This window comes from Tamandua tetradactyla, chromosome 2 (assembly GCF_023851605.1).
Source record: "Tamandua tetradactyla isolate mTamTet1 chromosome 2, mTamTet1.pri, whole genome shotgun sequence".
In the NCBI taxonomy this organism is placed as follows: domain Eukaryota; kingdom Metazoa; phylum Chordata; class Mammalia; order Pilosa; family Myrmecophagidae; genus Tamandua; species Tamandua tetradactyla.
In genome coordinates this window covers 2,019,263-2,035,439 of record NC_135328.1, presented here as the reverse complement: position 1 = coordinate 2,035,439, position 16,177 = coordinate 2,019,263, and the positions used below count along the sequence as shown (strand labels likewise).

The 16,177-nt window shown below is 63.8% G+C and overlaps 1 protein-coding gene across 1 annotated transcript; it reads right to left on the bottom strand.

Annotated features, from left to right (window-relative positions):
- Nucleotides 1-792: 792 nt before the first annotated feature.
- On the bottom strand, nt 793-15,708 carry NINJ1 (ninjurin 1). The gene is made up of 4 exons (XM_077138671.1): nt 15,575-15,708; nt 8,119-8,347; nt 2,800-2,963; nt 793-1,470 (listed from the first exon to the last, which is right to left on the bottom strand). The coding sequence occupies exons 1-3, from the start codon at nt 15,647-15,649 to the stop codon at nt 2,809-2,811; spliced, it is 459 nt and encodes a 152-aa protein (XP_076994786.1). The 5' UTR covers nt 15,650-15,708; the 3' UTR covers nt 793-1,470; nt 2,800-2,808.
- Nucleotides 15,709-16,177: the final 469 nt, after the last annotated feature.

The window sequence follows — 16,177 nt, the reverse complement described above, 5'->3', positions numbered from 1 at the left end:
TCTACAGGGCATGGCGACACACAGTGAAGCCCCCCCGCACGGGGCTTGTGAGTCTGTGGAAGGGGGAGGGGCTCAGAAACTTGAGGGGACACTGACACCAGCGAGCAGAGGGGAAGGGGCTGGCCTCGCTGCACCGGGCACCTGTGAAGACCAGGGCTGGCTGGACACACGGGCTCGGGCCTTGGCGGGGTCTCCCAGGGTGCTGGACGCTGTCCTCTGGGCACAGCGGGGCCTTGGGTGGTCGTCTCCAAACCGCGCCCCGCGAGGACACCTGAGTGGGGGGTCTGGTGCCAGGGGCTGCCTCGCGCCCCCACCAGCAGCGCATCGCGGAGCCAGGCTGGGTCCCGTGGGTGCGGCCGAGGGGGCAGTGCCCAAGCCGGTCAGTCAGGCCTGGGCGGGCCGAGGAGCGTGTCCCCGGGAGCTGGCCGCGCGGGGACACGAGGGAGGGATGCGGCTGCCCGTGGGGGCGGGTGGGGTGGGGACAGGCAGGGGCACTCGCACTCGTCCTGCGAATCTGGAACAAAAGTCTCGGGCCCCGGGAGCCCTCACGTCCCCAAGCCTGCGCCCTGGCCACCCCAGGCCCTGGAGGAGGCGCCCTCGGCCGCGGGGGGGCGGGCTGGGTCTGGGGGCTGCAGGGGCCCTGGCCACACATGGACCCTCACACAGAGAAACACGAGGATGTGAGCTTTATTGGTTGCTTCAGGCTTAGAAAACACACGGGGGCTCGGCCTGGGATGGGCGGGGCCCGGGGAGGGCGGGGCCAGGGGAGGGGGGAGGGCGGCCTGCGGCTCAGCCCGCCCCTGCTGGTGGAGGGTGGAGGGTGGAGGGTGGGGGTGGGGGTGGGGGTGGGGGCAGCCGGCTCCAGGCAGGGCGTTCACAGGTCGCAGGCAGGCCCTGTGCACCCTCCTGGGGGCTGCCACAGCCAAGGCACTAGGCCCGGCTCCAGCCTTGTGGCTGGGGCCGAAGGGGAGGTCTGGACTGTCACGTGTGTCGGGATGGGCTGGCGGATGAAGGCATCAAATCACCCAGCCGACGGGGCAGGCCCCGCGGAGAGCGGGAAGCTGGTGGCAATGGCAGAGGGAGAGGTGCATCTCCTCATCCCTCTGCAATGTCCTGAGACAGAGGACCTGACACCCAGGGCTTGGCCTGGCCCTGGCCACTTGCACTGGCCCCTTCATGGACTAGCTGTGTCTCTCTGGGTGGGTCGTGGCCCTCTCTGGGCCTCGCTGGCCCAGCCAGAAAGTAGGAGCACAGCTCCCTGAGTCTCTCCAGTTCTGACCTTCTGGGACTTGCCACCAGCCCAAGGCACCCAGCATGGCAGCAGGGAGGTGCCCCCAGGCTGCACCGAGGGCGGGCGGCTCGGCCTGGGTGCGGGCCAGGTGAGGCCGGCTGGGCCCAGGGTAAGCCCCGGCTGCTGTGGGAGGTCCCCGAGGACACAGCCAGGCTGCAGGCAGGTGATTCAGTGGGACTCTGCAAAGAGAGGAGAGGTGTGAGGTTTGCACACCCATGCCCCAGCCTCCACGGGGGCGTCTGGCCCAGCAGCGTGCTGACCTCCCCCTGACCTCCCCCCTGCAGGGGCGGGGTTATCTGTTGCTCTGTCCGAACTGCAAATCCGCTGGGTTCGAGCCCGTATGGCCCGGTGATTTATGCTGCCTCCAGGGGCAAGACACACGACTCCCCTGCCCCAGCCCCAACGCCTCACCTGTGCACTGCTACCAGGCTGGAACAGGTGGAAAGGGCGATGCAGGGGTTTTCATTTCCACTGACTTTATTCTGCACCCACCCTGGTGAAGTGCGTGTGCTTCGCGGCATGCTTCTCCAGGGGCCGCGTGTGTCCGAGCCTCCCTGGCCCCCCAGCCCCAGCACCTGGCCGGGCTCTGCTAAAGTCACCCAGTGACCATGAGGCTGTGCAAGTCCCACAGGCCTCACTGCAAGTCCCGACCCCAGGCTGTGTGTCCCTGGGCAAGACGCTTAGCTTCCCTGAGCCAGAGGATAAATGACCCCTTCCCGCCCTGCGTCCCCCAGAGGCTGGGAGTGGGCTTATAACAGGGCTTCGGCCATAAGCTGCCTCTGATCGCCTCAGAGCAAGGGATGCCTAACCTGGACAGGCTGAGGCAGGGGCTAAACGTGAATGCCTGGGGGGCCGGTCAGGTAGGCTGGGCCAAGGAGGCTCCAAGACCCCTGCTTCCCGGCCTGTGTTTCCCTAGTTTCTCAGCCCCATGGGTCAGAGAGACACAGCGGGGGGCCATGGTGGGCAGGAAGTAAATGCTCCGACTGGCCTCCCTTCAGGAGCAGAGGGGGCTACATCAGCAGAGCCGCGGCCCAGGTCCCACCCACCCAGGGGGCAGAGCCACTGGTTCCTCGAGAGAAGCCTGGAATCTTATTCTGATGCGAACCCTGATCTTTAAATGGTGGCTCCAAAATTTTTATTTAAGCACTGCATACCGGACACTAGGTGGCCAGTGCCAAAGGCACCCACAGCCCTGGGTGTGAAGAGGGGCCCCACAGTGACCCTCAGCCTGGGAAAGACACCCATACACCTCTCCTTAAAGCAGATTAATCTCCAAGTAAAGACAAGACAGTGGGGCTTCTGCCTGACACGATTCCTAGCATACAACCGAAAATGCACCAACACCTTCCCCCCGAAGAGATGCAAGCCCTCGAGCAACGGTCAGCCTCCTCGACAGCCCGTCACGCTGACACTACGAAGCAGAACCAGCCCATCTCATGTGCAGCGATGCGGGCTCGGGGCGGGAAAGACGGGTCTACACGGGGGAGAGGCCCACGCCCACGGCTCACCTGGCTGCCCTACTGCCGGGGTGCCACGTCGGCTATCGGCTTCTGGACACCGAAGGCCGTGATGAAGATGTTGACCACGACGATGATGAAGACCAGGCCGGTGGCCAGGTTGTTGAGGAAGTCCAGCTTGGCGTGCTTGGCCGGGTTGTTAAGGTCGTACTTGACTGGGGGGGCACAGAGGAGCAGGTGGGGGGGCAGAGCTGTGCCGGACGTGGTCTCGGCAGCACCACCCACGTCCCCGCCAGGGCCAAGGCCACGACGCCTGCAGCCACATCTTTGTGACCTCTGCCCCACAGGGCAAAGGACACCCGTTCGAACAAAACCCCACGGCGTCCCCTGCCCAGGCAGCTGCGAGGCCCTGATCCTCAGAGCCCGCGGGGTGGGGCGTCCAGAGCCGTGTTCTGGTAGGGGCTGGAGCACAGAGAGGTGGACAGCCAAGCGCAAGGCACCGAGAGGCCAGCCCAGGTCTGCCCAGCCCCAAGGTCCAGGTTTAACACATTTTTGATTGTGGTAAAATGTATACAACATAAAAACAGTTTTAGCCACTTTTACGTGGACAATTCTGTGGCGTTAAGTACATCGACAATATCATGCCGCTTTCACCACCGTCTATTCCCAGACTATTTAATCACCCCACACTGAGACTCGTTCCCACAAAGCAAAAACTGCTCGTTCCCCAGGTTGTTATGGTTTTTTTGGCCATAACATGTTGACCCCACCTGCTGGGCAAGTTGGATGCACTCTCACCTTTTAGTCACCGTGACTGCCCAAGGCTCTGGACTGTGACACCCATGCTGGGGAAACTGAGGCACAAAGAGGCCAAGGAACTTGTCCAAGGTTACAGAGCTGCGATGGGAACCCAGGGCCTCTCCTCGCTCCTCACCAATGCCTTCCCTTGGCCTCTCACAGCCCCAAGCTGTGACCCCAAACAAGTCCACAGACAGGAGCACACGGTTATCAGGGGTGGCCCCTGCCGCATGGGCGGGGGAGAAAGCAGTCGACTCAGCGGCCGGAGCTGTAGGGTCCCCTCTCGCTTTGGTCACTGGCAGTGGTGATGGTAACAAAACACTGAATGTTTTTAACAACACTGATTGTATCATTGAAAGCAGTTCAAATTTATATGTTAGCAGAATAAAAATTTAAAAAAACCCATGGAACTGTAGAACACAAACAGCGAACCCAATGTAAACCGTGGACTCTGGTTACTAGTGTAATTACACTAAACATTGGTTGGTCACATACAGCAAAGGCTCCCCACAAAAGAAAGTACCACCAACAGGGAAAACTGTGCGAACGTGTGGGGGAGGGGGTAAGGGAGCGCTGAACTTTCTGCACAAACTTTCTGTGGACCTACAGCAGCTCTAATAGTAATAATAATAATAATAATAATAATAATAATAAAAAGGTCACCGCAATACCACAGCGGGAGCAGCACTGGCTGGGGAGGGACCCCCTCTGCCACCCCCAGCATGGCCCAGGGCGGGCTCCTCCACCCTCCCGCTGTCCGACCACCTTCCACACGGTGGCCTCAGCGGCCCCCAGATGCTGTAGGTGGGCGTGGCTGTGGGGTCTCTTCGGGGAACCTGGGGCCTTCTTTCATCCCTTTGCTCCTTTTTCTACTCTTTCCGAATCACCCACATACTCCAGCGTATGCATAGAGCGTGCCCACCAAGCTCGCTTTTCTTTTCTTTTCTTTTTTGGTTTTAAGTAAAGGAAATCTGGGGCTGAGCACCATGCAGTGAAGTTAAGGCAGGTGCTGCCAGCCGGGACCCCTCATCCGCGGGGCACTGCGGGATTGGCTTCTGGCCCCACACACGTTCCCAGAGTGACCCGGGGGGGGTGGTTTCCCACACCCAGCCCTGGCTCCTCAGTTATCATGTGCTGTCGGCAGTGGGAAACACCCCCTCCTCGGAGCGGGAAACACCCCCCGTCTTGGAGTGGGAGACACCCCCGTTAGGTCTGGGGAGGAGTGGCGTGCTGGTGGCTACAGCCTGCAATCTGGGTTTTCACTCGGAAGCGGCAGGGCTGCCAGGGGCCGGGATGCTGTGTGCATGGACGTGGCAGGGGCGGAGGGGCCCAGCCTCGCATGGCTCCCGGGTAACCATGATGCTGTGTTCGTCGTGTGACAGAGGGGAATGGAACCGGCCTCTCTCCTGGGGCCCGGGGGACCCCACAGGTGGGTCTAGCTCACGGCAGGTGCGATGAGAGCTCAGCAGAGGAGACAGCAGGAGATGCCACCCTGGATGTGCCGCCTCCCAGAACCTTCTGGAGAGAGTACCTTCCGGGGACTCCAGACCTCAAAGGCCCTCGCTGGGTGTGCTGGTGTGAAGCTGTAGGCACCCCAGACAAGGCTGTTCTTTTACTCCGCCTTGTGGGGGCAGACCTGCGGTGGGCGGGGCCTCTTGATTAGGCTGCTTCACTTGGGGTGTGACCCACCCAGTTAGAGTGGGCCTCAGTCCTTTACTGTAGTCCTTCATGGGGACGAAGTTAAAAAGCTCCTGGAGAAAAGCCCCAGAGATGCTAAGAGACCAACAGAACAGAGGAGACCACCGAAGCCAAAGGCTTTAAAGCAATGAAACCCAGAAGTAAAGGTCCAGCCACCACCCCCACGTGCCCTCCCACGTGACAGAAGGGCCCCGGACACCAGCAGCCTTTCTTCAGAGAAGGTACCATCCTGTCGATGCCTTAATTTGGGCATTTTCATGGCTTTAGAACAGGGCATCTGTAAGCTGACAGATCCCCACGGTAAAAGCCGACCCACTCCTGGCGAACTGCACCTGGCGGCTTTAGCAAACCAAGACACTGGGCTCTCAGGGTCCTTCACTGTCCCTCCGCAGCCTCACAGAGAATCCTGCACACAACGGGCTCGTCTCAGACCTGTGGACAGGCCTTCCGTCTCCCGTGGCGGGCCCCACGCGCTTCGGGGGAAACCCACATGTGTCAAAGCCTGTCTTGAAGGAAGCATCACCCTCGCGGATGAAAAGGAATGGACAGAATCAACCAAAAAGGAGCCTCGGTCCTTCCGTCTCTGGCACGCAGGCAGCAAGCGGAGGAAAGGGCCCGTGTCGACTCCCTAAGAAAAGGGAGGGCTCAAGGGCGGGCGCAGGACAGACGGCAACAGGCCCTCGCGCAGGCCGGCTGGGGGCTGGAGAGTGACGGAGCCGCGGCCCCCGCCTGCCTCCCACACCCCTGCGCGATGGCAGCGCCCACGGCGGGCACCACCAGCCCCTCCCACCGTGGTGTGTGTGTGGGAGCTTGTGGGCTGGGGAGGCAGATAATGCACCTGTTTAGCTACCAGTCTTGAGAATAATAGGAGCTGCACCTGGAGCCTCACCTGGGGCCTCACCTGGCTCGGACCTTAGATGACAAGTCCTGGCCTTCCGGCTGATGCCACAACAGGCTGAGGACCCACAGGCCAGGGCTGGGGGGTAGCGCGCGGGGCCGTCCTTCCTCTCACCCTCCCCCCTTCCTTTCTTTCATAAAATTTTTATTTTGGTAACATGTATACAACAGAGCATTTCTCATCTTAACCACTTCCAAATGCATAATTCAGGGGTGTCGATGACACCTGGTGTTCTTTCTCAGCCTCGGTCACCCCTGGGAGGGGCGAAGGGGGGGCTGGCACACGGCAGGTGTCGGGAGAGGCCTACAGAGTGGCTGGACGCTGTGAGACCCCAGGGTGGACATGGCAAGCACGGCGGCCCACCCAGGGATGTGGGCCCCAGACGGGGGGCGGCTGCCCAGGGGCGCCCCGCCGAGGTGCTGGCTGCAGCCTGCCCTGCCCACTGGCGGGCAGGTGACCGCACTCCAGATGGCCCCCAGCCCCCAGGCAGGGGCAGCAGCCTCCAGGGGCCCGATGACGCCAGTTTGTCATCATCCCGTCCCGTGTCTCTGTCCCCAACAGAACCGTGAGGTTTGGTGGGGTAGGGCCTGTGTCGGACTTAACCCTGCCTGCAGCATCGCAGGGTGCAGGGGCCGGGCACAGAGCAGAGCTCAACAAATGCCACTGTGCCAGGGGCACGACTCTACCTGGGCACTGTTCACACTCAGCCTCTTCACCTCCAGGTCTCTGCTCAAGCATCACCTTCTCTAAGGACCACCCTACCCCTCCCTGCCCCAGCTACTGCAGCCCCCACCCCCTCCAGCCCCAGCTCTGTGGGGGAGGGATGCTGGGCTGGCTGTCCCACCTCGCCTGTGTTCCCAGGGCCAAGGGGGATCCCTTGCACACAGCCAGGGTGTGGTGGCTGCCCGTCGCACAGCTGCACGTGTGTGGCCTGGTGTGAGTGTGCAGCAGGCACCTGTCACCCACCGTCCACCCCTGGGCTCCCAGCCACCACCGACAGCCACGCCCTAGGGGACAGGTCAGCAGGGCGGACCGCTGAGCAGAGCACAGAGCGTGCCTGCCAGGCTCTGCGCGGGGAGCGGGAAGGGGAACGGAGGTGTATGTTTGAGTCAAACCCCTACAAGCGTAAGCCGGGAACCCCGGGGACTGGCAAGTGGGGAGGATGCACGGGGAAAGGGTGAGGCTTTTCCCTGCGCGTCTCAGGTAACCTAATGGAAAAAACACACCTGGGAAAATAAACCCTGGAAAGGACCTGTGTGAGAAGCCAAAGCAGAACACTGCCTTAAAGCTGTTATTCAAATGGCATGTTCCCAATGACTGAGTTTAAAGAAAACACATACAGGCAAACACTGAACCACACGAATGAATGGATGGACAAGTGGGGATGCTTCCTCTTGATCCTAAGATCCTCCTGGGGCACGGACCCTGGTCCCCAGCACCCTGAGGAGGCCCTGAGGCTCAAAGCCCCCTCCCACCCCCCGTGAAGTCCCCAGGCCCCCAGCCGCCCCGTGCTGCTTGGGTCTGCTGAGGTTTCCTGCTGGGACTGAGGGCAGACACCCCTCCCGGGCCACTGACGCCCAGCCACTCCCTAGGTGGGGCCCAGCCCCTCTGCACCTCAGTTTCCCCCTGGAAGAGGGGAAGATGCTGGCACCCGCCCCGTGGAGCTCCTGTGAGGCTGGAATGGCATACAGTCGGTGCTCGACAAACATTAACTCAGCATGTTTACCGTGTTTCCCTCTGTGGCCTCCAAGTGGTTGGGAGGGGGCTCTGGGCACTACACTCAGAAGCCGGACCCTGGACTGTGTCCCCAGAGCAGAGAGAGGCTGGGGTACCACCCAGGAGGGGCCCCGTGTGGCTCAGCACTAGCCGGTGAAGCCCCACATCCGAGTGTGCACGGACACTCAGGGCCGGCCCGGCGCGTAGTGAGTGGCCCGTCCCGGGAGGCATGCAAGCAGGCACAAGCGAGGAGCACGCACCTAGGAAGATGAGCAGCACGCCCACGCCGATCTGCAGCACGAGGGAGATGGAGATGAGCACGATGAGAGGGACGAAGAAGGCGAAGGTGGGGCCCTGCTCGATGACAGCCTTGAGCTGGGAGGCGTTGGCCATCAGCAGCGCGATGTCCAGCATGCTCTCGGCCGCGCTCTTCTTGTTGGCGTAGTGGTTCACGTTGATGGGCCGGTGCCTCAAGCCCCAGCGCAGTGGCTGCGGGGGGGGGGACACGTCAGCCCTGAACGCAGGGGCAGGGGCCATCGGCCTCTCCCGGCTGCTGTGGTCTCTGCACGCGGTTGCCCCCCCTCGAAACAACGGCCCCCCCAGCGCACAGTGGTGCGCGGTAAATGCACCACAGTCGGCTTAGTTCTGCCTTGATTTCAATAAGCAGAAACCTGCGCTCCGACACCTCCCCCCGCCCCAGGCTGGGCGCCCCTCTCCTGCCCTAAGAGCTCCCCCAGCTCTCCCGACCCTTCGAGGGCCAGCCGGTTCCTCGCCGTCCAGGGCCACCCCCCATGTGTTTCGAAGTCACCTTGGCTGATGCCCGCACCCTGCCCCGTTGGCCACACACCCTCCGTGCCTCAGGGCCCTGCCTCCAGGAAGCCTGCCCTGATTTCCCCCCACAGCGCACACCCACCCCCACCCCTCTCTCCTGGGGAAGAAGAAGAAATAGGAAGGAGGGAGAGGCAGAGGCCAGAATCCCTGCCACAGAGGTCAGGGCCGGGCCGTGGCATCTGCTTGCCTGGCTCCGCGTCGCATTCACAGGCAGAGTTGGGTGCCCGGGCTGCCCCTGGCGCGGGCACCGGGCCTGGCCCCCTCCGGTCCCAGACGCAGCCTCCCGGGGCCGGTCACTGGAGGGGAGCAGGGCTGGGGAGCCCGCGGCCCCCCCAGGCGTTCTGAGATCCAGTTTCCAGCCTCATGGAAGACCCAGGCAGCCGCAGTGAGCAGGGTGGGCGGGGCCCAAACAGGGACAACCCAGGCCACAGCAGCGCACACGGGACGCGCCTCGACCTGCGGGGCCCAGAAGGTCCCAACCGGAAAAGTGCGCAGCCTGCACCCAACACCACGCTGGGGGAGGAGGGAGTGCCAAGGCCGGCCACCCTGCGGCCCCACAAAATATCTGGAGGAAGCACATTCACGCAACAGAAAGCAGGCTGGAGGCTCCAGGGGCTGCGGGAGGGCTCCGGGAACTAGTGCTTCCGGTGCAGCCCTCCGCTGGGGTGAGCACAGTGCTCTAGAGGCGGTGGCAGCAGCATCTGTCTGCGCGCTCCAGCACCCTGTCTCCGCTTCTGTGCCATCTGCTTTTCATCGAAGCAGGGAATTCACTGGGCTGGAAATTCCGAAGGCAGAGAAAGCCTGCTCTCCACCCCCCCGGAGGGGCTGCCTGCCCTGCCCCTCTCTGGGGTGCCCAGCTCTGTACTCCACCCAGGGTGCCCCCAACGACGGGTACCTGGGACACTGCCAGCGGACCCCCGTGTCGCCCCCTTCCCGTGCCTGGTCTCGCAGAGCCCGCAGGGCTGGGCTCTGCCATGGCCCTGGACAGGGCAGCTCACGCTGGAAGGGCCCGGGGCTTGCCCCGGCTCTGCCCTCGCACGGCTGCCACACCCACCACACGTGTGCCCCTCTGGTTGCAGGGCATCCCGAAGGCCTTGGCGGTGAGCATGTGCCCCTGATGTCCAATTCCCTCCAGGCTGCCCAGTTCTCAGCCGACCTCACCCCAGGATAGGCTGTTAAGCGAAATGACCAGGACGCAGACCCTGCGAGCAGCACGCGGGCTTCTGGGGACGGGAAGGGAGAGTCACACGCACACACAGACATATACACACACTCACACACCTGCATCGATACACATCAATACACACACACACGTACACATATCCATATTTACATACAGGGATACACACCTATGCATGCACACAATACATACACATACCCCCACACGTAATACTTACACGTGCACACCTGTACACACACACAGATAACATGTATCCACACACAAATATGCATAAATATATGCACACATGCACACACAAAAACACATGTTTACATGCATATACACACTTACACAAGCATGCAATACATATATACATAAATGAACATAAATACACACATACACACTACACATGCACACACACTTATGCATGTGCAAACACCTGTATACACACTCACTCATATATGGCTGTGCTAAGTGTGGTGGGCTCTGGGCAGGGGGAGAGACCCTTTCACGTGAGCTCTCCTGAAGTACGTAAACACTTTAAAGCCACGTGGTCACACGGTGCATTCCGATCCACGGATGACTAAGCGAACAGTACAGCCGAGCCTTCACCAGCACCCTGCCCCAGCCCCGTGGACCCTCTGCCCCTGCTGCCCTTCCCTGCCCCCAAGCCCTCCTCCAGGAAGGCTGTCCTGTGCTCACTAGCCTGGGAAACAGGTAAACTGAGGCTCTGGAAGGGGAGCCCCCTGTCCAAATCCCCAGAGCCGGGGGTGTCCTGGGATTTGAAGCCTCGGGGGCTAATCCTGCCTGTCTCCTCTGGTGCCCTGGGGGTGGGCTGGGGTGGGGGCAGCTCGTCCCGGCCCGCCGTGTTACGGGAGCCGACACCCTGGATGTGTGGTGTCTGGCAACTGCTTTCCAGGCGTGGACGGCAGGCGAGGGACACTAGCTCCACTCCCCCCAGAAGGCGCTTCCTGGCCATCGGGCCACCTGCTTCCTGGTCAACCCGATGGTGATGAGGCACACAGGCCGGGCACCTCCGGCACCCCAGGCTGAGCCCCAGCTTCTCACACCCTCGCTGTGCAGCCCTGCAACGTGCTTCCCCTTCCCTGGCCTCGGTTTCCTCGTCTGTCACCTTAGATGGCCCCATGAGAAGCCCGCCCACCTCCCAAGCCCGCTTCCCCTTAGTCCCGGGGGAGCACTCAGTCTCTCCATCTGACCCATGGGCAGAGATTCAGAGCCAGGGAGCTCGTCCAAGGCTGCCTGTGACTGCCCGGGCCTCAGCCAGCCACCCTGACAGTGGGCAGGAGGCTGCCCGGGGGTGGGCAGCGGAGGGCAGGAGGGGGCTGCAATGCCTGCATACCAGGTCTCCTGGGCAGGGCGGTGGGGTCTCAGCTCAGACTGAGGACCTCACCCTCAGCACTGAAGTCGTGGGGAGGAGGAGTCGCCAGCCCCCGCCCACCTGGACCAGAGGCTCTGCAAGGGCCCCTGCACTGCCCCTACGGCCAGGAGCTGTGCTGGACATACCCCCCCACTCAGAGACATCCTGTTCTGTGACCAGGCAGGGCAGGGGACAAACTGCTTGGCCAATGTGTCCCTGAGGCCAGAGGGAGTTTCCTGAAACTCCACTGGCATTACAGGAGCTATAGGGAGGCGTCCCAAGGCAGGGGGCTCCCCCAAAGGCCAGGAAGGACTGCTGGGGGCAAGAGGCCCCCAGGGCGGCCGGTCCTGGGCCCATGCTGGGGAGCGTGCTCGGCTCAGGCGGTGGGGAGGGGGTCAGACAGGACCCCAGGGCTGCTGCCTTAACAGAGGTTCTGGGTAGGGGGACACGGAGGCTCAGGGCCACCCAGCCAGCTCAGGGCAGTATGGCCCTGGGAGGGCCCCTGGGCCCTGGCCGTGCTGCCCTAGCCTCGCCCCCCGCTGCACATGCAGGACCCAGGAGGCTTGCCCACCGCTGACGGCCTCCGGTGCAGCCCGAGTCCAGGCTCTGCAGGCGGGTCTGGGACCAGGAGACCCCGGGGGGTGCCCTGTGCCCCCCAAGCCCAAGTCCCCTCGTCCAAAGAGTGGGCCCAAGGACCCCAGCAAATGTGGTTTCTCCATCCATCACCTGCCACGGAGTGGGGAGGCTGGGCTGGGGGCTCCCCATGTCCCCTCCTCTGGATCCCTGTGAGCCAGCTGCAACACTCAGTGCCTGGGGGAAACCTCTGTGCCTCGGTTTCCCCATCTGTAAAATGGAGAAAGCTACAGGGCTGCCGCAGGACTGAATGAGCTCACATGGGTGGAACCCCCCAAGTGGCACAGGCGTGCTCTGGGGGTGCTGGCCTGCGCCCCTACCCCCAACAGCAGGCCTTGCCCCGGGCAGACCCCTCCCAGTCGCCTCCCCCACCGTGTCCCTGCCAGGAAACCCCAAGCGGGCAGTGCTGGGGCAGCAGGAAGCCCAGCAGGGACGGTGACCCGCCTGCACTGGGCACGAGCGTGGGCTGTGCCGGACCCACTTCCTGTGGCCCCCCAGCTAGAGTGGCCCCCCGGCCAGAGTGACCCCGCGATGGCGACACCAGCTGCACCAGGGCGCCTCATAGAACCTGGCCAAGTCGCCACCGGCCTGGAGCTCTGCCAGGAAGGCAGAAAAGAGGAAAACAGGGACTTCCTCCCGCGAGCCGAGGCCGCGGGGCCCGGGCAGTGGTGGGTGGGCAGGAGTGCGGCGTGCCTGGGGACTGGCCCGGCGGACCGAGGCGAGACTTGCCCAGGTGCAGCTGGATGGCCCTTGGGAACCTGCAGCTTCTCCCCTGAAAGGCCGTGAGAGGGGCAGCAGGGGCCTAGGAGCCCCAGGCTGGGTCCAGCTGCCCCAGCTGCCCCCATGATGTGCTCAGGGCTGGCCAAGGGCCCTCTCGCAACAGGGGACAGCACTGCCCAGAGGTGTGCTGCAGGAGTCAACACAGCTGTCCCCACGCAGCAGCAGGGCTGGGAGCGGCCAGCCCCCGTGAAAGCTTCCTTTTATGACAGCTGCCGCCATCAGCGCACAGAGCGTGCTAACGAGGGACCCCGAGTCCACCCCACATACCTCGCAGGTGGCCCGGACCCGCGGCCTGGGGGTGAAGGCCCTCAGAGCTGGGTCAGGCCCTGCCTGGGGGGCCCGGGCATCTGTGGGGTTTCCCACCGCCTGGGGGAGCAGACCACCAGGCTGTTGGCGGTGCATCCTCTATGTGCCCAGCCCCCGCTGGGGGCGGTTTACTGACCATTTCCTCAGCCTCAGTCCCCCTGGTGAGGCAACGACTGGACCCCCTTTTACAGGAGAGGAAAGTCTTGCAGAGGGCCTGACTTGCCAAGGCCATGCGGCTGGGTGTCCGAGACTGGCCAGGGTCTCAGGTCCTGGACTCGGCATCCCCTGGGGAGAAAGGCCCCGTCAACACGCCCGACCCCTCCAAGCTTCGCAGGCAGCAAGGGGCCATTTAAGCCCACAGCTGGGTTTCGCGGTGCTTTAAAAACAATTTCTATTCCTATCAAGGAGAAACTAGAAACTTCCTTTTAAAAGAGAAACACTTATAGCAATATTAATAATAAAGATGATGACAATGCTGTGTGCTGGGCCGTGCTCCAAGCACTTAATGTGCACACAAAAAATAAAATACATTGTTACATGCTATGCAGCATACTATATAATACAGTAGTACAGTGTATCACTGTAACATATTCTATATGGCAGCCCCTTTAATTCACAGCTTGCTCTGAGAGGCGCTGTGGTGGCCCATTCACAGATGTGACACACCCAGGAAAATAACCTGGCAGGGTCCCGGAGGCTGGGGGCTGGAGGTACGGGCCCCCTGGCTGCGATGGCAGAGTGGCCTCCAAGGCTGGCCGTCCACTCCAGGAAGCCCTCGCAACTGACCCCGGACGCTGACCCGCTGGGGCCTCCGGAGGCTCCGGCTCGGGCCGGCGGAAGAAGGCGCTGAGTGCACTCGGCCCTCCTCTCTGCCCCTGCGGCCCAGCAACCCCGTGGTCCACCCTCAAGGCCTTTCCCACCCTACAAGCCACCCATCTCCTGCTCAGCTCCTGCCCCTGGGCCTTTGTGCACGCTGTTCCTTCTGCCTGGGATGCCCTTCCACACCTCTCAGAGGGCAGGATCCCTCTTCTCCAGAGCCCAGCTCCAATGCCTGCCTCTTCCTGCAGGAAGTCTTCCCTGATCTCTATTCTCCACTACCGGTGCAACCTGCCCCCTGGGAATTTAGCACTTTTTCCCTGGGTTTTTGCATCTGGGATGGCTTTTGCTCTGAGTCTAAGTTCAGCAGGGGGGGTCTGGGGCTTGCTCACCTCTGCTCCCCAGAGCCAAGGCAGTGACCCCTGGGCAGACCCAGCCCAGCCTCTCACTGAGAGGCTGAGAGGTGACAAGATCCCCCTGCTGCCAAGGCTGAGGGGCAGAGAAGTCCCTGCAGGCGGGAGCCGAGCAGCCCTGCCCTTCCCACAGGGCTCCCTAAGCACCTCCCCAGGGGGGCAGGCATGGCCAGGGGTGACATGGCCACCCCTGTGATGAGTCCATGCATAGGAGGCCCAGAGAGAGCAAGCCACCCCCCCAAGGTCACACACACAGGATAATCCCCCACCCCAAAGCAATCCCGCGTGGGGGTGGGGCAGGGCCCTGGCCGAGGCTGCTGTCTTAGCTCTTGGTGACCTCAGCCCAGACACGGGGACACGCAGAGGCCCGCGGAGAGCCGTGCCCGGTGGCCGGATGGAGGACACCTGGGGGTGGGGACACTCACACCCCACAGGCCCCTCCCCATGGCCCCTGGGGACATCACCCAGCTCCTGGCCTGGGCCAGGATTGGGCACAGCTCATGCCTGCCATTCCCGGGAACTGCACAGTGCCAGCTTTACCCACAGTGGTTCACAAGGCCTGACACACCCGGGAAAAACCCAGTTCCCAGTCCCCACTGGTGGGGAGTCGGAAACTCCAAGCCCGTTCAAGGTCAGTCCCCAAGACTGGGCCTGTCCCTAGAGGGGCTGGTAACATGTGGCCCCAGGGGAGATGCAGCTGGGGACACAGCCTGCTCCTGGGTATGGAGCTGCCTAAGGGGGGTGGCGCTGGGAAGGATCTCTGGGGCCCCCTACCACCCCGGCTGGAGCCCCAGCAACCTCAGGGCCCCGTGAGGGTGCCGATGCCACTGTGCGGTGACCAGGGTTGACGTAGCCGTCTGCCCCTGTTGGCCTGGAGCCCGGGAGGCTGTGACGCCACTCCCCCACACCCGGGGGCCCCCAGCGCGCTCTGGAGGGGTCCGGGTCGGGGATGGGGGTTGGCAGTAGAGGAGTGGTGAGGGAGGGGGCGAAGAGAGGGAGAGAAGGGGACCAGGGTTCGGCCGGCACGGAGCAGCCGTGTCACCTGGGCCCCTCTGGCCAGGGCGCAGCCAGGGTGGGGGCACTGCCCGGGTCACTCCGAGCCCGCAGCCCCTCCCTCGGGCCGCGGGGGACCCCAGTGCGGGTCAGCTCGGCGCCCCCCAACACTCCCCGGCAAGCCCAAGGGGAGGGCAAAGGGAGGCGGCGGCGGGGCCTTCCCTCGCAGCCCGCAGTGCGGAGTGCCCCAGCCCAGACGGCCACAGGTGCCCGCGGGAGGCGCCGGCGCGCGGGGCCCAGAGAGGGCGGGCGCCAGCCCCAGGTCACACAGCGCGCGGGGCCCAGAGAGGGCGGGCGCCAGCCCCAGGTCACACAGCGCGCGGGGCCCGGCCGCGGCGGGGGCTTACCGGGGTGTCCGGGGAGCCGGGAGAGCCCTGGCGCAGGTCGCCGTTGAGCTCGTACTCCTCGGGACCCGAGTCCATGGCGCGCGCCGCCTCTGCCGCTCCTCCACCCCCGGGCCGCGCACCCGGAGCCGCCGCCGGCTCCCCGCCTCCCGGCCGGGCGGGTCACCGCACGCCTCCGCCCACAGGCCGGCCGGGCACCCGGGGGCGGCGCCGGGTCGGGGGCGGGGAGATCCGGCGGCGCGGGGACGCCGGGACAGGCCCGCAGGCCCGCGCGCTCCACCCTCGAGCCTCCGGGCTCAGCCGGGCCCGAGCAGCCCCCGCTCCGAGAGCTGCCGGGGGCCGGGAAGGCGGCTCGGCGGCTGTCCCCGCCCTCGGCACAGTCGCCGCCCCGGCTGGCAGCCCGGCCTCCCCGGCTCGTGGCGCTGCGCCGCCGCGCCGACTTCCTGGCGCTGTAGAGCGGGGCGAGGGCCCTCGTTTTGGTGACCCCTGGAGAAACCCCGGCCCCACGCGAAGGCCGCTGGGCCCGGCTGCTGTGGCTGGCGCTGGCCTCGGGCGAGCCTGGCCGGGGGACAAGCTTTTATTTAATCAGAAAATTAACTGAGAACT

Excerpts from the sequence above, each read along its gene's own strand:
- NINJ1 (XM_077138671.1), bottom strand. The coding sequence starts at position 15,649 with ATGGACTCGGGTCCCGAGGAGTACGAGCTCAACGGCGACCTGCGCCAG. Across the intron at positions 8,348-15,574 it reads CCGGCTCCCCGGACACCCCG|CCACTGCGCTGGGGCTTGAG; the intron begins GTAAGCCCCCGC and ends CCCCCCCCGCAG. Across the intron at positions 2,964-8,118 it reads CGTGCTGCTCATCTTCCTAG|TCAAGTACGACCTTAACAAC; the intron begins GTGCGTGCTCCT and ends GTGCCCCCCCAG.